General features: G+C 42.1%; 1 protein-coding gene across 9 annotated transcripts; it reads right to left on the reverse strand.

The window, feature by feature from the left end:
• Positions 1-451: 451 nt before the first annotated feature.
• LOC146984235 (ral GTPase-activating protein subunit beta-like) lies at positions 452-21,346 on the reverse strand. 9 transcript variants are annotated; one of them, XM_085781219.1, is made up of 31 exons: positions 21,161-21,310; positions 19,956-20,177; positions 17,235-17,437; positions 16,834-17,000; positions 16,521-16,707; positions 16,033-16,164; positions 15,304-15,482; positions 14,648-14,716; positions 14,103-14,254; positions 13,703-13,949; positions 11,990-12,191; positions 11,700-11,867; positions 11,468-11,582; positions 10,993-11,140; positions 10,822-10,886; positions 10,568-10,712; positions 9,320-9,450; positions 8,370-8,552; positions 8,121-8,269; positions 7,698-7,885; positions 7,502-7,605; positions 7,167-7,322; positions 6,380-6,589; positions 5,813-5,971; positions 5,505-5,673; positions 5,288-5,410; positions 5,028-5,164; positions 4,817-4,925; positions 4,348-4,426; positions 3,666-3,814; positions 452-2,831 (listed from the first exon to the last, which is right to left on the reverse strand). In XM_085781219.1, exons 2-31 carry the CDS (start codon positions 20,130-20,132, stop codon positions 2,638-2,640), a joined length of 4,596 nt encoding a protein of 1,531 aa, XP_085637345.1. In that variant the 5' UTR covers positions 20,133-20,177; positions 21,161-21,310; the 3' UTR covers positions 452-2,637. The 9 variants fall into 9 exon arrangements, with proteins under 9 accessions (XP_085637345.1, XP_085637342.1, XP_085637341.1 ...); XM_085781216.1 differs by lacking the exon at positions 14,648-14,716 and having other exon boundaries at positions 9,320-9,441; positions 21,161-21,346; XM_085781215.1 differs by lacking the exon at positions 14,648-14,716 and having other exon boundaries at positions 5,288-5,413; positions 9,320-9,441; positions 21,161-21,346.
• Positions 21,347-22,085: the final 739 nt, after the last annotated feature.

Below are 22,085 nucleotides of genomic sequence, written 5' to 3' on the forward strand. Positions count from 1 at the left end.
CTGTTGTTGTTGTTGTTGTCGTCTACCACCTGCACCTGTGTATGTCCATGGTTACAGTAGGTAAAGAAGGCAAACAACTTTAACAGTTAAGTTTAGATCAAGACTTGTTATGCTAGAGCAGCTGGACCAACACAAATCATAATTTCTGTTAAGTTTTTTAATATCTCACCAAAGCTTCGGGGCCCCGGAGCTGTTAGTGGTTTCATGAAGCAATACTACTCGTTCCCCTGTACCGTTGACACCACAGGCTGCTTTCACTGTTTGTGGTGCAAATATTCAAAACAGAATAACTGAAATGTGTTGCATTTCACTCTGATGTAAATTTGAAGATCTAAATCTAGAGAGACAAGAAAAGGTTAAATATTTAAAATAAAACGTAAAAGCGGGACTTCATTTTTATTCCTCATAGAAATCCTGTGAACAAAAAGAGAAATATTAGGAATGGGAGAAATTAAAATGTCAATAATAGTTTTAATTGATGCATGTTACATTCAATACCCCTTGTGATCCTCCCACACACATAATTGCATACATACATAACTTTTCTCGCCATCTCAGATGAATGCAACAGACAACTTGTAAATGCCTTACACTATCATATATTTACATATTATCCTCCACTTCTGTACATGGTAAATCCTTAAATATGATCAAACATCAGAGGAATAACATAGGATACAATGTATGACTGATTGTATGTAGTTTCTTTGAAGCATATTTAATGTACTTTTTCCTTCCAAAAAAAGGCATGTGCATAAAGCACCGTCATAAAAAGTGAGTCACACAATTAGACATGATAGGTTAAAAACTCGCCGACGCCTCTTCTTCATTCATATTTCACAAGATAAAACTCTTCCTTCAGCAGGGTTTTTCTTTCAAAATGCACAAAAAGTACAAAAAGACATGTAAGGTAACCACAGGGAATAGAAAATAAACATAAAATGTGCTCAGTGCATTAAGACTTTCCAATATAACAAAGAAACTAGAGGTGTTTGCCCTGTTCCATCTCTGTGATAAATAAATTCACATTGTTACAGGCAGACAGTGAGAGGGCTTGAATAAAAACCAAAATACAGTGAGTAAACAAAAGTGAAAAAAAAGTGAAGCAAAAAAAAAAACTAAAATAAGTTGTGAAGGCAAAATTACACATTTGCGTAATCCAAACTGAAATCTGGGTTTAGAATTAAAAAGGGAAAAAAAAACACAGCACTGATCAGCCAAAAATGCATGTTATATAAAGCTGTTAGCTACATTAAGCATTTTGGCCTTTTCGATCGCCATGGATTTGTTTGGACTGAGCTAGACACTTAAACTGTGCTGTTTGGTGTTGGCAGAGACAACACCGCAACTCAAATGTCTTTGCGGTCTTTCCGTAATAGCCCCGCAATCAAGTGCAAACTCCAGGAGCTCTGTAACTGCTCTCATTTATCAGTAAACTCAAGTGTTACCAAGCGTTAAGAGTAAACCAGTTCTAGGGTTAACGTCCTGACCGAGGAAATTCAACTTTTCCAAACTGAATTTATCTTGTGTCTAATTTCTTTAAAGTGACTAAATTTGTCTTTAAATGCCATGTATGGGGGGGAATGGGGGAGGGGGGGGGGGGTTAGGGGTCACTATGACTCCTTGTAGTGTCAATAGCTTGACTGGTTGAATAAGCATACATGTGACCGTGGCGTGTACACACACACACACACACACACACACACACACATAAACAGTGCAGTGGCTGTTGTGAGATGGTATGACTTTGAGACTGGCACAGAGAAAGTGCAGGTGCCAAAAATGGCATCTACATACAGTAATACAACGTTTGGAAAAAAAACAGCCAAAAACAAACTATAAACGGCAACATCTGTGTGCTCAGTCAGCTGCTGGATGGCCAAATGTGTGTGTTTGCACTAGGAAGACTTAAGTAGCAGTTGTCTGGATGTAGATGACAAATTGGATGTGAAATTAGATTGTGTGTCGATGCTGTCCGTCATGTCTTTGTTCTATTGAAGCCACCTGCCTCGACGCAGCCGCCGTGTTTATGACAAAACATTTTATGACGCTTTGATGTTTATCTCCTTGGCAAAAATCCAACCATGAATCCGTTTGATCAAAACAGACACAGATCCGGCTTCTGGACAACGTCTGTGTGCAACCAAACTGTCGCGAAAATTCACTCACGTCACAGGGTTTAAAGAACAGACTTTTTCTTTTTGTACAGGTTCAGAAAGGCCAACAGTGTACCTGTTGTATTGCGGTTAAAGACAAGCAGAAACTCTTTTGTCACAATGCATGGATCTAAATGAGCAGAGACACTGTTGAACTTCAGCCATTCAAAATGTTCAGTGAGTGGCCGCAACATAGAAATGTAGCTTTTCCACCTTGGCATGGGTTTTTGACACTTTGCTCTCAGAGTCAAAGGCAGACAGTGTTGATATATGTATTCATATAAATAACAAAATAGTACAGTATAAATATAAAGATTCTGCAAGAGTGTGTGTGTGTGTGTGTGTATGCACGCACAATTGTAAATGATGTGTGAGTATGGGTAGAAAGAGTGTGGTTTGTCTGTGTGTGTGTGTCTGTGTGTGTGTGTGTGTGTGTGTGTTGTGTGCGCTTGTGAGCCAGTGTTAGGACAGGACAGGGGTATTAGAGGTGAGGCTTTCCCTCCCCCACCTCATGGAAGAGCGAGGTGTAAAACTCGGGCTCCAGTTGCTTGTTGCGGTAGCGCTGGACAATCTCTGTTATTTTCTGCTTCCGCCTCACGTGGGGCGGGTTGTACAAGTCACTTTCCAGACGCTTCCGTCGGCACACGTTGATCACTGTCTGACGCACAAGGAACCCTGGGGAAAGGAAGCAAACGGGAGCTCGTCAGCACTTGAATGTGAATGTGTGCAAATATTTTATCAGGGTTCCTACACATTTGAAATGTCCAAATTCCATACTTTTTCCACACCCTAATTTCCAGACTTCTTGGTAAAAAAAATTCAAATAATAAAAAAAATCATACATTTAATCATTTGTTTTCATTATTCTGAATGTGTATGCCATTATGTAACCAAGTAATTTCCAGGAGATTGTAGCTATAGGTACAATAGCGCATACAAAAATAATTAACCCAGATAACTTCAGATAAGACCAAACCCAGATAAGTATTAAGATAAATATATTTCCATACAATAATTTCCCTTTTCCATACTTTTCCAGACCTGGAAATGTATAAAATCAAATTCCATACTTTTCCATAATTTCCATACTTGTGTAGGAACCCTGTTTTATTCACTGCATAGTTGAAAAAATATTGCCAACACCTGCTGACCATGAATGGCATTACATGTATAAATGAGCTTTATTTTGTTTTTCAAAATAAAGTATCAGCAGGAGTAGGGATGACAGCGTCATGTTTCTGCCTCTCATCAAATGACACCCATTCCCTGCTCACGTTACAAACTATAATGTACAAATTGAAAAACAATACAAAGTTAGTCAATGGAGTATATTTCCAGATGCTAACCATTAAATATTAATGTGTGCACATTAGCGTTGCAGTAAGATGATCGATAATCCTGATATGTTCGCTGTGATGCATTAAGTTGTGCCGACTCGGTTCTTTCTGTGGAAGTGTGGTCGAGAGGGGGGGGATGAGTTAAGTCAGAACAAGCTGCATGAGCCATTACCTAGAGCTCTGCGGCTGACCACCATGCCGTCCACCAGGGGAATCACCATGCCAAATTTGCCCACAGCTCCGTGCAGCCGGATCCTGAAGAGTCCCGTCTTCAGAGGGTGGATGAAGATCAGAGGAACGTCTTTCTCTAGTAGCCCCGACCTGCAGCGGGAAGAAGTTAGAATGGCAAAACGTCAAGTGGAAACTTTATAAAGATTTGTAGAATATACTGTATCTGAGGAGCAGCATCACAAGCCATACAGAAAAGTTATGTTTTGTTGCATCGGATCACACAGCGTCAGACAATACTTGTTAATCTGGTATCATAGAGCCCATTTAAATCTGTTTCAGGCTCGTGGCTTCAGTTGAAGTCTATAATCTTAACAGTGAATTTGCTGAGTAACACGTTACGGCTGCTTTAAAAACAAGATAAATATGAATCACGCTTCATAAAAGCCCAGTTTTCTTTTAAGCCACCTAACACTCCTAACCATCGTCACAGCTGGTTTGCACTTCCTTTTCTCCCGCTCGCCTTTGCATACACTGCATGTTCTACTTCCTGTTTTGCACTTGATGTGTTTATGTACTTAACTGCTGAACCGGTGCAGTTTTGCAGAACTGTTATTTTTCTGCCAACCAATACCAATGCTGTTTACTTTCTATACTGGCAGCAAACTGTTTAAACTTCTGAATACCTGCAGGAAGTGCTGTTGCTCATGCTCGCTTCCAAGCCCGTGCTGGTTTCCGCCAACAGATCAGTGAGTGGGAAGTTCTCTGAAAACACAGAAAACCAAGACATTCGTGACTTTTTTATAGTCACTTTACTGTTTATGTTTGGTTATTTAATACAAACTCTGTCTTAGTTTATCTTGCTCTTCTTTGTAAAAAAAAATATGTTAAGTTGTTTTTGGTATAAGGGCACAACCAATTTAATTCTTATCAACCAAATATAGGTTTGTTTGTTTGTTTGTTTTGGTTTGGGTTTTTTTAATAACAATTTTTTAAACTTAAAACTTTTCTTCTCTCTTTTTTGTTACATATTCAAACTAAATATAAACCCTGTAAAGCTACAGAGTAGTGTCACTATTCAAGACATTGCTAGAAAAAGAAATATATAAAGAGAGGCGATATCCTGAGGAGGCAAAATAAAGACCTTGCTCCTACCAATATCATCAAAGCGCTCCACCCAGACCACAAACACCTTCGTCTCAGGACCCAGTGCTGGGAAAGACTTTCCAGTCGATGACCTCTTTGTCTTCACCAGAGGACTCAGCTAAAAAAAAACAGCACAACCCAAAGCAAGTTAAAGCAAATGCTACATTAAATCAATTAGAAAGTATACAAGTCAGATCCACACACAGAGGCCAAACTTTACCTTCTTGGCAGACTCCAGGTTTTCTGAATGGTTGGGGAACAGCTCCAGTGTGAGATTGGGTTGTTTGTGTAAACTAGGCATGATGTCTGCGTTGGTGTCCGCCTCCACTGTGGAGTCACTGTGCACTGATGACTCCTCTGGGAGACAGCAAAGAGCCAACATCAACTCTGTCAGTCCTGACTCGATAACTGAGTTTTTATTCATCATCATATACAATCTCAATCAGTCCATATTCAAGGGAGTAAAAAAAAAAAACTAACCAGAATTTTCTGTTAGAGAGGGGACAACGAAGGCAATCTCTGTCAGAGCATCTGCGTAGTACAAAACCTTCTTCTCTCCATTGAACACAGAACCTCCTGTGTCCTCAGGGGTAGTTGCTTCGTCTGCTGGAAAATAAAAGTAAGATATCTTATATATAACACGTAGATAACGTAGATTTGCTCAGATCTGATGGAGGGGTTAGTTTTCTAGGCTTACCTGTTTGTTGTATGTCGTTACTGTCGGAGCAGGAGTTAAGGGACCAGCTGGTATCTAGGTGTCCAGTCCACCCTGGGTGGCGTCCCACATCCACAGGCCAGCCCAAGGACAGCAGGAACTCCAAGAAGTGGGGCTGGACACTGGATGATGACTCCACATTCCTCAGGATCTGATGACCCACAACAAGAAAATATCTATTCTTACCCAGACGTTTTCATATTCATTATACTGTGGAAGAAGTAACAAGTTCACATGTGAGCATTTCCATGATCCCATAGAGAATCTGTGTGTTGCCTGCGCCCCCTCACCTCATGACTGCTTTTCTGTCCAGCTCTCACATAGAAAATAAAGACAGTGTCAAATGGTCGGCAGGGAAGCAGGTCCAGGTAGCTGATGTCATCGAAAAACCCAGGTAAGGATGACTCCAGGCCAATCAGATGAGGAGGTAGACGACTGTTGTTGGGCTCCTATCAATAATCAACAACAAATTCATATAAATACAGTTTATTCACATTATATAAATGTACGTAAGAACAATACTTGAACTCTATAGTAGCATTAACATAATCTTTTTTAAATGAATACAATTTCATTCATACATAGCTGTTAATTAGATTTTTTATTTTGTACTTTTTAAGTCATTTACACTATTAGTTGATATTACCTCAAGTCGGGACCAGAGTTTAAATACAGCTGAATAATATAATAGCATGTCTAATAATAGCATGGACTCACAATGCATAACAATCAAAGTTATAAGGTATAAGAAAGAGGGTGTGTGTCAAATACTGTTTCTAAGACTGTTTCTCACAAGTTTGATCCGAGAGATTTTCCATGAAACTAAAAAAGTTCTCAGAGACTTTATGTTTACAAACCTTGAGAGCCTCCAGAGACAGAAAGCCAAAGTGGGAGAGGAAGAGGCGTGCTGTCTGGAACTCCTGCGAGGGCGGAGGGGGTTTGCAGTCTGTCTGTGGGTCAGGGTACGGCTTGGACTTCCAGATCTCCTCACTGTGTCGCTCCAAGGCGTTTTCATACTCTATCTGCTTGTGCATCAGGATGCGAAGCTTATCGTGCTGAACTTCCAGCTGAAAAAGAAGACAGGGATGAAGAGATGATTTCAAAAGACTGCAGCTGATGACCGGCACTTTGTTGCCCAAACCTGGCATTCACCCACAGAGGGCAAGTCCCACAGTGCAAATACAGAGGTGTCACCCAGATGTGAAGAGACACTGGTGGCGTACATCTGTGATTATTTTAAGATTTTGACCAAACATTTGCACAGAGAATAAGTCACCCTCTTTTTGTGATGCTACAACTCTTGTTGATTATTGCACTAAACTATCACCAAGAATTTGTCACCAAACCAGATGATTTAACCTTATTTCCCCCCACGAGACACCCAAGCGAAATTTGATCTCTCCAACAACTCACATTACTCAGTGTATTTGTAGCTCTTGAATCATCCTGCCAGCCCAAACACACCTGAGTTTGTATAATAACAAATAACATGATCAGTCACTTTACTTAATGGCTCTACTTATGCCACAACAACATATAATCTTGATTTACATTACACCCCCAGAGTGATACTTATTTGTATGAAATCAATCAGCATGTGGACATTAGATAAATAACAGGATTTAACAGGAAGCTGGCTCTTACCTCCTTACTGACGATGTCGTCCAGGTCAGGAATGCTAACATCAGCTTTGACGAGAGGAATCTTATCCACCTCTTCAGGGAAAGGCCTCTGCTTGACGTTGTATTTAATCCCCACGTCATTGTTGGGCATCGGACGGCCCTCGGGAACAAACACCTGCTGTGGGAGGAGAGAAGCCGACAGATATGGAGGTGTGTCATCACCGAACTTAGGAGTGGAGTTTGAAGTCTTACAAACCCAAACTTCTAACGTGTCACATAAAGATATTTCTGGGGTGATATGAAAATTTATTAGCATCGCTGCCTTTTGTTATTCAGTAATCTACAGTGTGATCTCACCCTCTGATTGGCCCGAGCTCCTCTGGGTTGGTGGAAGAGCTGCATGGTCCAGGCATGTCTGCCAGCTGTGCCTCTGATCAAAACCGTCACTGACGGACTGGGGTCTGCACAGACACAGATGTTAAATTCAAACTGAATAACTAAATAGTCCCCTGTAATAACTCATTATTACATCAAAAGACGATGTGCTGCTTACTCTGCTCATTGCCGAGAGGCTGCTCGAGCATGGCGAGGATGACCGAGTTGTCCAGGACAAAGTAGCGGAAGTTGCTGGCCCCTGTGGCGCTGAGTCTGGCGTAGCGAATCAGGGTGTCTTCGTTCAGTAGGCTGCAGGTGGAGGCGGGGCCGCTGGGAGAGGGGAAGGCCCCGAGCACCTGCATGATGCTGGGGAACACCACAGGAAGGCAAGCACGTCAATATGATGAAAGTGGGTCATTAGGTGCATGTTTCACTGTACTACAAGTCTCCTGTGCTGGAGGGTCAGCACAAAAGCTGGAGAAACGGAGTCATTGAAGATACATTTTGGTTGCTATATGGTCTACATTCTGCAGTGTTGTTATTATATGCATAAAGTTCACATCTGAAGTCTCCAATCGGAATTTACTCTGAGGATCCTCACCAGGACAAAGTCGCCTCAGCAGCATCCTTCACCCTCATCGATGCCGGGTTGTGCTCCTTCTCTCCTTTATGTCGAACCTCCTGCTCCTGCCGTGACTTGCTACCAGAGATCCCCAGCTCCACGATCTCCAACACCTCGACCAAACAATCCTGGTACAAAAAGGAAAACAGTTTAATATCGCAAAAAAAAACATTCCTCTGACCAAACTCTAGGTCTGAGAAAGATTTCAAACCTAGCCTTTAAACGTACCTTCTCATCCAGCATGTCAGGATGTTCTGTGAGCCACACACACAGAAACTGGAAGGCAGCTACAATCATCGAGTGGAGGTCTCGGGATTGGAGAGGAGCTGGACGGCTACACTGATACACGATGTACCCACATATAGAGCTGACGGCACGTTTACGGTCTGCAGAGTCTACTCCAACCTTCACCTGGTTTAGACAAGTACAGAAACACTGAGTACATTAGACAACATTATGAAAATTCTTCCTTTCGTGCTATTGAGAAAACTTTTGATGGGCCTTGGTGCATGAGAGATAAACGGTTTTACTAAATTGTGGCACTTTTGATTAGTCGTGCTTTTTAATTAAAAATCCTATGGAGAAATTAGAGTATTCTTAGAACTAGTATTTATGGAAATTAAATAACCTCATGTAGCCTCAATGTTGCCTCAGTCTTTTCCTCAGCACTCTGCAATTAAAGCCAGTTAATAATGTGTCCTTATCCGGAAAGTGACTCATTTCATGGCGTGAAAAAGACTACAGCCATTAGGAAAAAAGAGAAACTGGGAGTCTTTATACAGATTATGGAACTTTTTGACACAAGAGCAACTCCTCTGAGATAAACTCAGAAATCTCTGACTCATAAATCGTCATGAACCACCCAAATATACCACTATTTTTTGGTATCTGTGATGCTTAAGTGTTTCATTGGGAGGGGGGATCAAGAGTCAAGTGCGAGCTAATATGACCTTTAACAGGTCAGTGTCAGAGCATAATTTTCTGTAAACCTTGATAATGACTAAGAAAACCGTTGTGGTTGTATAAATACAACCAGTACAAGAGATATAACTGTCTGAGACTTGGGTGGGTAACACGGATCAACTGGAAGACATACTCTGCAGAAGTCTCACTTTGGCCCGGGCCTGTGATTAATGACTGCAGATTGTAGCAGTGAGTCTCTGTGGTGCGAGTCTTACCTTGGCAAGCCCAGCCAGCAGCTCCAGGGCAGCCAGGGAAATGCTCATGTCCTGCCTCCACTGAGAGTTGAGCCTCTGGGTGACCAGGTGGATGCTGCGCACCAGCAGGCCTGCCGCCGTATCTGGAAGAGCTAGACCATATAACACCCCGAAATACCAAACACCGCAAAGATAGATAGAGCAAAGCAGAATTCAGGCAATGAAGCTCAAGTCCACACAACAGGAAAAATGTCCTAATTGCCCTAATGTTAGTAGGTATAAAAACATGCAACAGAACAGTGTTTCAAGTCAGAGCAGCACACCATGCTGCACAAAAGACCGAGGAATAGATAAACTGAGGAACAAGGCTGAGCGATGTCAAAATTTTAAAATTATAATTTTGACTTTGACAATAAAAATAATGAATGATATAATTGTCCAAAACTGACTAATTATAAAACAATGCGTTGTTTTGATTTTTTTTTAATCCTCACAATATCAACAACAGAATGTCCCCTTTTGATTTCCTCCCATTCCCCTCCCTTTATTTTTGTTAATTTGGTTTGATCAGGACTAAGTACAGTACTTCCTTACTCTCTGTCTCTGTTGCCTCTCCAAGATTTCTGATTTTCTGAATTCATGATGAACAATAACTCCCAAAATCCTGCTGAATTTATTGCAGTTTATGAAGCGATGGTCTCCAGACCTCTGCCTGCTCTTGTGTTTCCTGTCCAATACTGAGCGACACAGTACAATGTAGCATCCCATCCCACAGGAACCCTGCAGACCCCCCTCCCCCAATATCCTGCTGCACAAAGCCACAGAGCACACTCAGTGAAAATATGTGTAAAACTTAAATAAGAGCTGCTGTTGTCAATTTATTTAAAAAATCGTTCAGCCCCGCCACGAGAAAAAGTGTTCGAAATGTTTTTATTTCGGCAACACTGCTGCAACCGGTCAATCAGAGAGAAAAATGCAGCCAGCCCTAGGGCCCTAAATGTTTAATAGCACAGCATCACAGCAACAAATAACTCATCATGCATCACCTACAGAAACATTTTACCCAACGCTTCTTAACTCTGCAAAGCACTTTAACCACGTTGGCTATAAAGAACAAACGTGTTAATTCAGTCAGTCACGTGTTTACCCTGATAAGACAAAAAAATGCACCAGCAATCCGTTCTGCACAATGTCACCAAAGCCGGCGCTGTTGTGTTAATTCCACCAAGCACAGAGACACTGAGTGTAGGAGTGGCATGTGTCTCTTACCGTAGTCGCGGAGCAGGGCCTGGGCCGGACGCTCCGAGTCTGGGCTGGTGGCCTCTGTGCTGCCCCCGCTGGTGAAACTGATGCCACTGTTGGTGCGGCTGTGGCTCTGACTCCTCATTGTCATGTGACTCCCATCTATACTGCCCTGCCACCGCAAAAAACAGAGCAATTTGGATGTCCAGTCAATGACACCACTGCTGGCTTCATAAAAAAAAGTTAATGATTTAGCAGTATGATGATGATCTGAGACTTACTGTTTCAGTCTGTGCACCTATGGACTCCAACAGTGCTGAGTCTTGGACAATATTGAGCATTGCACCTGAGAGGAGGAGGTGGAGATTAACAATAAAACAATACAATACACACAAAGTATTTCTATGGAGAGGCGAAGTGGATAGAGAGAACTCACAGAAGTGAATACATACCCAGGATGAGCTGTGTGTTAGTGGGGTCGGTCTCGGTTTGCAGCGCTCCTATCAGGACGTTGACGAGACGTAGCCTCAGAGACAGGAAGGACACGGGCTGGTCATGAGGCCAGCCATCCTCCTCGTTGAACTTTCCCTCCAACAGGACCTGAAGCGCACAAAGTCAACATGGTTACACAACCTGCTTTATGTGAAAAGGAGGCAAACAATGAATAAAACGAGAGCTTGATTTACTGTGTGCTATATGTAAATGTCTAAAGGCTTTATGGAGTTAAAATGTAAAGAACGAATGATTCACGCCCTTGTGCCTGTAAATTGTTACACATTCCAAAATGAGCTGAGGTATGAGGATACATAGAAGATAAAAGCGACTCAAAACCCTGTCAGTCCTGCACTGCAATGAAAGTTAGTGAACCAATAAAATGAAAGAGGAAGGATTGTAATAGTTGAGAGAGAAGGAGGGCAAAGCTGTCACCTCTGATTTGATATTGCCAAAGTGATGTGGCAGTGGCAACATGGCCAGCAGGATGTTGATGGAGGCTCTCCTCAGGTCGGTAGGATTTACATACATCTTGAACTTTGACAACTCCCTGGAAGAGAACAAAAAAATCTCACGAGTCAGACTTCAGACAGTATCTAGTTAGATCAGCAGATATAACATTATCTTCATCAGTGATCCAAAGTTAGTGTAAAAGTACTGGTCTAACCTGTCTGGTACAATAGTCTCCAGGGCAGCTATGAAGTAGGGCACCACCACATTGATGCCCTTCAGGTCAGTACAAAAGAGGGAGGAGGAGTTGAGAATGATGGAAGCCAGAACCGGTCTGCAGATGAAATCGGAGATCTGGAGACCCTGAATCAGGACCATGTAGAACCTAATGGACAGAGAGATAGAGGGGTAGCAACCTACTCACTGCTCAACTCATAGCTTTTGTGCCGTTTCATCTCAACAGCAAACAGTCTGGCGTCGTTAGAGTAAAGAAGTTGACTTTGTTACCTCGACAGGTAAACAGGCAGAATATCTTCTCCTGTTTTCTTGCTACAGAAGATGCGACTGAGAGTCCCGCAGGCCTCGGCTCGTCCTGCCTCGTAGCTCTCTGGGAACTCGTTGGCGTCAAACATGGGGTTCGACACCATGGAGTCGGTGGACATCTGAGAGCCCTTCCTTCTCAGCTCCAGACCTACTTGAGTGGCTATCGCTGTAGAGAGTGTGAAGAGACAGAGAATGAAAGGACGCTGAATTGCAATGTGGTCATTAGTATTCATGCATGTATGAGAAACAAGCAAACACAGATTTACCATATGCAAAGTAGAACCAAAAGTAAAAAAGGTAAAAACTGGAGAAAAACAAAAAAACATAAGCACCACAAAGCAGACTTTTAATCACAAATCACAAAAAAAGATAAAACAAAGACTTCGATGACTGCAAACACACACTCACATTTTTTAAAAGCATTCAACTCAAGGGAACTCTGACACAAAGAGTTTGCCGTAGAATTTCATGACCAAGTGTTGTGTGCTGGCAATAAAATGTGTCAGTGACTCTCTGCTGCAAGAACACTCAACAAAATCCCTGTGTCAGCTCCCTCGCTGCTGCAATTATATGACTGTCACTCCAGGTACAGAACATTCACTTCATGCATTGAGGCACCAAACTGATAAAAATCAAAACTCAGGTGAACCAACAATACAAAAGGAAATTACAAGAAACAAAACATTAATGCTGAACTTGAAGGGGGGAGGGGTCTGAGACTAAATAATAAGGATTAGTGAGACCCAAACAAAAGAAAATGAGAACTCATAAACGGGGTGGCGTCACAAACTGGCAACGTTATGATCGAGACAAGTGGTCAGTTGGTGAAACCCATTCCATCACCTTTGGAGAAACGCTGAGAGAACGCTGGTGAACTTTTATATATGACAAGGAGTGGGGACAGAAAACAATGGTGATAATGGCGATGATCATGAGGAACTCAACTAAAAAGCAGGAAGATTTGTCAAGAAACGCAAATCAAGTGAGGAAAAAAAGCTGCCGTTCCTACTTACAAGATTTATAAGAAAGGAGAATTTGGATAAAAGAGGCTGCAAGATAACAGAAATAGTGGAGAGACACAAAATCAAAGCAGATCCAATATTTTGGGATCAATTCATATCAGGCATGAATTGTTGTTTTTTTTTTCGTTCTCCTCAATACATGACTTTTGACCTGTCAAAACTGTTTAACATTAATCAGACATGGTAGACACGTGCAGGACACTACACCAAAAAGAGAAAAATAAATGGAGAGCCAATGAAAAGCCAAATTCATTTTCAAATACTAGGTACTGTATGTGCTGTCATTGACTCCTCTAGCGATGATTTCACCAATAAAAATGAGTCTATATGAAGTCCTCAGCATATGGTTATAGACTATATGCAGTTTTAGCCATGTATAAATTGTTGGCAGATGTAAATGAATTAGAATCAGATGGAAATTGCATACCAGGCCACTTCTAACCAAGCCCTCCACACACAGAAAAGCACAAAGAAGTTTCAGAGAAAATGGTGAAAAAAGGAAAGGATATCCCAACGACGTACGATAAAAAATAACACAGACACCGAAAAACACAGAGAAGTCCACAAAAAAAGAACACGTACTAAAGAACAGCAACAGAACACCCACCTGACCATGCATTAATGGAAACGCTATAGCCATCGTCTCACTTCTTACCGGTCATGCTCGGGTCTCGGCTGAGGCCGCTGTGGAGCTTACAGTGCACCAGAGCGGCGTCGAAGAGCCACTGGCCGAACAGGTTGAGGATGCTGTTGACCTTTGGCCGCGCCGGTGCCGGTAGCGGCCGAGACTCCCAGCTGCTCTGGTTGGGGCTGGAGAGCAGGGTCGGGGAGGACGAAGTCTGCTGCTGCTGCTGCTGCTGCTGCTGCTGCTGGGATGCTTTGGTTGGTTGACTACCACTGCCCTGCAGAGCGTGGAGGGACAGAGAGGAGACACGTGATCGGGGTGGTAACAGCATGATCGGTGCAACTAACAGATCAAACGAGCAAAAGATCAAATTTCTTCACGTAAACATGACAAATGTAGTCTCCCCTGTTTGTAGTTTACTGTCACTTACAGTCGAACTCTTGCTCGTGGTTTTGGTCACCACTGTGTGCCGTTGCTTGCGACTGTGGGGGGGCGTGGTGTTGGTGATGGAGGGGGGCGGAGACATGCTCAATCTGTTGACTGGGGTGGGCGGGGCGCTGTCAGCTCTGGGACGTGATATGCCTGTTGACAGATAAGATTGTTCAGTTTTCCCCCCGTGACCAGAACTGGCTTTGAGTGAATTTAATCATTTTCTAATTTCTAATGTTATGAAAAGAAGAGGAGAAGATGAAGCGACGACTCTGTGAGTTGATCATCAATTATATTCATTGGTAGACATGCAAGACAACGGTTAGATACAAATCACCAGCAATTGATCTCTCCATCCGTCTTGATTGACTTTTTATTCCCGCAGGACACCCCCCTTTGTTGATGATCTTGCAGTTTAGTCTGAATGTCTGGGACTTATCATTTTTGCTGCAGCAAAACTAATCCCAGTTGTTAATATCATCACCACCGATAAATAGACCATTATGTTCCCATCTCATTATATGACGTGTCAGCTGATGTCTGTACCATGAGAGAGCAGCACGTGGGAAAAAGTGAACACCCTCTCCCGTACATCTCTCTTTTCAACAGAGATACCTACAGTGTAAAGAGAAAAATACACACGGACATCTTTCTATTCAGATTTTCATACATGTACTACTGACTGACATCGTCCTTCTCGAGTTCATGCAGGAGCAGTGCCTGTGCAACAACTGGAAAGGAGCAGAGACTGTTACAAGAATTTACAAGTACCTTAAAAAGGAGGCTCTTCTCCCACCACTCATTACATTCACACATATATTGGTTTTAGCTTGTTAATATATGGTTCTTACCTTCAGAGGCCATTGGTATTGACACATTTCGCCCCCTTTGAATAATTAGCTTGTATTGTTTGACATTTTGCTCGAGGAAGATGGCAATAAATACTACATCTGCTTTTACTTTTGTTTTGTTTGAATGTAAAGTCTGCTAATCCTCATGATCACATGCCACAAAATGTAATTTTAACATGAATGAGCAGCAAATTGTACCTAGAAGTTTGGAACAACTTCAAAAGCAGGTGTTAGGCTGACAAAATTTATAACACATAGAGCCATTGTGAAAACTTTGAAAATTTCATTCAGAATTATATCCATTATTACCTTTTTGAAAATTTACTGAACCATCTACCCCGTTAATCTTACCCAAGAAGGCGTCCACTAGACAGCTGACACCCCTCATGGCCCTGAAGAAGATCTGTGGAAGCTGTTTCAAACATGGATGCAGCACCACTTCATGCGGGATACCGCTGGAGTTAAGAAACTGCTCCTGAAACTTTGGAGTGGTGCTCACTATCGCGGGGTTGCTCAGGTCCACTGGGTTGCTGCAAACAGACACAAGACATGCACATGCATTAAATAAAAATGTTACAGACTCTGCTGAAGCTAATGTGAATAGATCTTATATGTGATTATGCCGTGGTCTGGACAGAATAGAATCAAATGATATGCCTGATGTCTTTCACTTGGTTGATATTGAAAGAATTGACCTGATGACTTAAATAAGATTGAAATGACTTATGAATGGGACGAGTTTAGTGTGTGCTTGCAGTGCTACCACCAGGAAGATGTTTAGGATCGGAACAGATAAGACCAACAGACAGATAGATACACAAAAGGCTAAATGAAAGAGTGAGTAGATAAAAGAGAGGGCAATTAGCATGAAGTGAGAGGAAGTAGAGTACATACAGTAGAGAAGGGAAATTTTTGATGGGAATGATATGAGGTGCTTTAGTTCCACTATGTGCTGCAACTTCCGTGTCTCTTGAAACACTTGAACAAAGAAACAATCTGTGTCTGATAAGGTTCAGTTGATGAGGAAGGAGCATCTCCGCTTTCATGCGACAGGCCAGACAATACCACAATGCTACACACCTGAGCATGTGGAGAAAGCGGTACCACGTCTGAGCCACGCAGTCGTTGTCCATCTCTAAAGGAATCAGGTTGGCGTCCTCATCCGGAACTTTAAAAGGTGGGAAGGACGGTCCATGGGTAAATCGCAAAAGTCTGGAAAATAGACAGAGGCAAAGATTTGACTGCTCAGAAAAACATTTCATTTCATCTTATTTATTCTTTTATTTGTAACGGGACTCTGCATATTCATGAACATGTAATGAAACTGCACTGAAGCCAATTTCCATCTGTAGTGCCATCAATCATTATTTTTCTAGTTGTCAGTTTATTGACACTTCAAAGGCTGTTATTATTTAATGAACAATTACACTTTGCATCTCCGCTTAACTTTCCTGAAACTACCAAACAAGGTGGGCGTAGACAAAAAAAACTTGCTCTGAGTGATTGTATGAAACCTTTTTCAGCACTAAATCCAGGACCACATGAAGTTGAACTAATGCCTCTCTAACCTGGAGGTGAGGGCACAGGCCACTCTGCTCCACTGCTCCACAACAGGAGGGTGGTGTCTCCAGTTGGCCAGCATCTCCCTCGCTGTCTTCCAGTACGGCGGTGTGGGAAAACAGCGGGCGCAGGCCAGCAGCCACACCTCAAACAGCACTGCCATCAGTTTCTCTGCCAGTTTCTCTGCTACTCCAACTGGAAAACAAAAAAACGGGGTGGGTGGGGGGGCGGGTGATTATTGTATTTAATTAGTGAGTAATTATCACTATTAACTAAGTCAATACATCAAGAGCGGTTTAAGAGGACAAGCAAGTGGCTTACCTCCAACCGTGGGTGGGGCGAGCAATGTGTCGTTGATGCGAAGCAGGAAGAGCAGCAGCACCTCCCAGGTTTCTCTAACCATCGACACGGACTCTCGTGCCAGTTTTTGGACTGCAGTCAGAACCTGCTGGCAAAGCCTGATATGGTTGAGACTGTGCTGCTCGGGCCTGGAGACGGAGACAAGTGTATGAAAAGAGGGAATAAGGAGGGAAATCGGAGAGAAAAGTGTAAAGAGCGGGCACGATAAGTGATAAACAGTCAAGAGATTTGTGTAGGTTGACTGTCAAAAGCAGCACATATGGTGTAAAAAACAAACATACACAAACACGCAGCACCAAGTATACAGTTCAGCTGCAAAAAAACTGCGGGTAATCAAAGATGTGTGAACATTTGGGACATACCTTGGTACAAAGACGTTGTAGAGATGTTTGAGGATGGTCTGCACGTACATATTGGGCTCCTTGACCACAGGCTGAGGCATGGAGTCCCTGGGCGACACCAGGGCCATCATCCAGTCTGTGTACACGTCTACGCACAGCTTGACGGTGTCCCCTTCTAAGGGGAGGGTGAGGCCATAACACAGCACCTCCATGGTCCACTTCACCTAAGGGCCAAAGCATTCTCATTGGTTCATGGTTAACATGTTAAGTTATGACTTATCGATTATTTTACAGCATTTCATTATGTATATTACTGTTGAGGAGTTGTGTATCTTGTTGCACCTTACATAAAGAATGGAAGCTCTGAAACCACATTTTCAACACAGTCATATTCTGTTATAATGTAATATTGTTAACTTTATTTAAGTCTGCACTTTGTCAAGTATGTAACTAGAAGCAGTTTCACATATCAAACGTTTCATAGCAAGGGCAGCAAAAGGTTTAGGATAAGACGATGATGGCAAATACAATACAGTGCCTCACTCAGCTATATGTTTCTCAGTTTCTTGCTAAATAAAAAACAGACAAGATATTCCCAAGGAGTGTGATGAATGAAATCCAGATCAGCATTCTTCCTTTGATGGTATGTTCCTGTTTTCCTGCCCACAAGCCTTAAACTATATATATTTACCATATGTAAATGCCGACTTCAGTCCTTGTCTTTTTTTAATCTGTTCTTCCTGTGTCATACAGCAGCATACACAGCCTTCAGTCAGCCATTATAACAGCTCACAGTTTCCTGGAATAGTGTCTCTCATTTTCTACAGTGTTTTGTTTCAGAATAGGCAGGAAGACTTATCCAAGTGAAGTTCAAAGCAACAGCAGCACCTGAGGAATACTGCTGAAATATTTTTAACCCAACGCACCTCCTCTCACATTAATTCCTGACGCATGCCGTCGTAGCATTAACTGAAACTCTTGGCTTGCTGTGAGCTCTGTGTGTGTGAGCACTGAGCAGACATCCCAGGGTTTCATCAGAGCAGAGACTTTTGACAGTTGATGTATACAGAGAAATAAATTCATTAATAAAAGGATGAGAAACTAATCTAGATTGTAATTAATCTGCCTTAAATAAAACTCCCACAGACAGACTCAGAACACGCCCATTAAATATACTCAAAATGTTTATGTATGTAGATGTAGACATGTAATGGTTGCTTCCAATGTTTTAAGATGTGAAAATTTACAAAGTGGTTTTCTTGCTTTTTTTTTCATTATCAATGCATGTAGAGCAAACACACACTGAGTGTGTTCGTTTTCATTTCAATGAGAGGTGAAGTGCGGGCAGAGCTACTCTGACAGCATTAAGCGTCTGTTGTGTTTCAGGCCTAAGCCCCCTGTAGAGATAAGAGAAGCTATCTCTGTAGCACTCACCAGTCAGTCAGGCCTTTACATGCTAGAGTAGCTACACCAAAGACACTCCCTAGTAAAAGACTCATGACTGTCCAAATTGGTTTTGCCCTAATGGCACTTTGATAGACCGTGACAGCACTTTGAGACTCTGATCTCATGGCATAAAAGTTTAACTCCTTGGCCTCAATGTCAAACATCTGGTCTAAATCAAGGTCAACAGACATACTTCTAAACCTGCAGTGACACAATCCATCCTATCAAAGCTGTCAAAGACAATACCACTGATATGGAGGCTGTTCTTTGAAGTTGCTGGTCACACTAAGCTGCATGTCCACAAAAATAATATGTCACATACTAGTTTCATTTGCAGAGATCAAATGCCTGAAGTTTTAATAAACAACCATGGTGACAACGCAAAAAGTGATTTTTTTGACTTCTTTAAATTATTTAAAAAGGGAGAACTGAAATATCACATTGACGTAATAAACCAAACCCTTTACTCAGAGGTACTTCACTGTTAGGATAGCAAACTGTTCAATCTTGGTTTCACCAGACCAGAAAATCTCACAATCTGACAGTCAGTTTTTCTTGCTAACTTTCAATTCCCTCACTGGGGAGAGGCTGCCTTCAATCAGACAACTCTGCCATGGACCTAAACAATGGGCTGCTGCAGTGATGATTATCCCACTGAAACCTTCAGGGTCTCAGGTTCTTGCTCACAAGAAAAACTCTCCCCAAAGTACTGGATTTGCCCAGGCGGTGAGCTATAGGAATAGTTCTTTTTGTTTATAACTTCTTCAAATGTGGGAACTTTCAATGCAGCTAAAATGTTTTTGTAGCTTTCCCCAGATCCGAGCCTCGCCCTCGACACAATCCTGTCTCTGACCACACATGGCTTGGTTTTAATTCTGACATACACAGGTGTGTCTCTCCAAATGTCCCACTTCTTCTTCTTCTTTTTTTTTTTTTTTTTACAAGAGAAGGTGTAAAAATATCTCAAAAATGATCAAGGGTAATTGGAAGTGAGGCACATGATAGCAAAGGGTCTGAATAGTTTTTTCCATTTTCAACAGATTTGCACAAATGTCTTATATTTTGTTTTTGCTTTGTCATTCTGTGGTATCAAGTACTGGTCAACAGAAAAAAAAACACACAACAACTTTAGCAAACAGCTGCAACACAGATGTGAACCAGATAAAAGGGCCCTGAATACTTTGAATGCAATGCAAGTGTTCAAGCTGACAGACTCTCTTGCACCTTTGTGATGGCGCAGGGAACTTGGAAGACTACAGAGACTACACGATGGTGTTAAATGGACGTCTTTCTCACCTCCTTGTCTGTCTTGAGGATGTTCTCTGTGGCGACAGGGCTCACAGCTGTGCCCAGAGGCTTGACCACGGCATTTGCCACTTCTGTGCCCACGGTGGTGGGATAGGTGTGCAGAACACTGAGGTGGCCCTGGTCGCTCTGCACCACCAGCTGCAGCGAGCGCCACTCGGAGTACATGCTGCCGATGTCTTACTGCACTCTACTCACACCTCCTGCCTCCACCTGCAGACACACACACATCCAGCACAGTCAACTTCATATTGCAAGACTTAAAATAAAAACATGAATATGTCACTTCAAAACTGGCACAGTTGTGTCTTGTGTTGTCTTTAGTCCAGCTGTAGCTGTGTTGTGACTGCAAACAGGAAAACATACACAGCTATCACAGGACGAGCTCCTGCTTGATAGTCATTTTGATCATAGCGACAATCAAGATTAAATGTCCATCAAGCAGCATTTCAACTTCAACTTGTTCAACTGGTTTAGTTGCACTTATCGTGTGGGTTTTAGAAGAAGAAGAATGCAGGGTTAAAACTATGGTAACGTTAGCAACATTGTATTGATTGAATTACATAAAAAAAAAAGTCATTTGCATACATACAAAACGAAATAAAGCGTAGCTTCTCGTAAAACCCAGTGTGGGTCCGAAGTCATGATAATTGATGCATAATTTGACAGTCGACACCCACCAGCCCAGATTTTAATGCTACTACCAACGTTACGTACTGGTAGAAAACAAGGCTAACGTTGTACAGCGCGTATAAGCTGCCTTTAGTCAACCTACACGCTAAAGCCAAGGAAGTCAAGTCAAGATATTAAACGTACACCCATTTATATTCCCAACGCAGGGTCGGTAACAAGCAGGAGTCACAACCAGGAAACGGGCTCTGAATGTGATTAGCTTGCTAACGTTAGCTAGCATTGACATCAAAACATCTTCCTCATCTTGCAGATCATGACATTAGCTCAGCTTAGCTATCGGTCGACTTCTGTGTTGCAAGGCCGTCTCTCCCAATGAGACAACAAGCTGTCGTTAAGAAAAAGGACAGCGTTTCAATGCGCCAACTTATCAGTCATCTAAAACTACGTTAGTTGATCCGATGTAGCTAGCTAGCTTAGCTACCGTCCGCTGACATTAGCTGTCATTTGTGCGAGCTACGTAACTTTGTAAGGGCGCTAATGTAATCAGACGGGTTTCCGTTTACCTGCACCGGCTGGAAATGTTGTCATTTGACAGGGCTCTGAAACTCGCAGTTTGTTTTTTGCTTTCTAGGTATCCAGTTCTAGACCATAACAGCCTCCATCTTCGCAATGTCAAGGCTTGGATATTGCAGCTTGATGGGGCTAACGGGAAACGGCATCCGTAGATCGACGCCCCCGACTGGTTGGTAACGGGACTGCAGTGCTGCCTTCAGGTGCTCTTCGTCAACAACAGGACGGCGTTTGTATTATTATGATAGCTGGCGTTTTCTTTTACCGTGCAGAGAGAAAAAAAAACACTCAGTATGTCGTGTTTAGGTATATATTTTCATGTTATGGAGGACGATTTAGCACAGAGTAAACTGCTGCGGGTTGGAGTAACTCCACTAAAGACATAGTAGGCTACTAAACTGTTTTCACTGCTGTTTTACCCCACATGACTCACAAACTGACATTGACATGTTAAATCAGTGCAGTGCACATCTTCATTATTTGAACCAAGGTCAAAGTAGAAATCCTCTTCATCAAATATCATTCCAATACAAGTAGTAGCCTAAGTTAAAGTACAGGAGTGCGTTTTGAAAATACTTTGGTATTCAGCCTATTTGCACATTGAATGACTGAAATAACATACTGAATGAACTGATCTGTTTAATTTGATTTTTAATTTTTTGAAGCAGTTATGAGGTTTGGTGCAGCAATTATTTTAAGCGAAAAATATCTGTAGGCCTATTCAAAAACTTCACACACAGACCTCAGGTAGCAGACTCTCCTGCCTCATCTTTATCTAAAGTAGCATTGTTGGGACACTGCCACGGTCAAAACAGTATTTGTCTTTTAATTGTAGTGGATTAAAGGTCAGTACTTGAAAAACATACACAGCACTCAAATACTTACACCTTTAGACCTCAGTTCACAATTTAAAAAAAC

The sequence above is a fragment of the Trachurus japonicus genome, chromosome 7 (genome assembly GCF_045865225.1).
Source record: "Trachurus japonicus isolate A0001 chromosome 7, Traja_1.0".
Classification (NCBI taxonomy): Eukaryota; Metazoa; Chordata; class Actinopteri; order Carangiformes; family Carangidae; genus Trachurus; species Trachurus japonicus.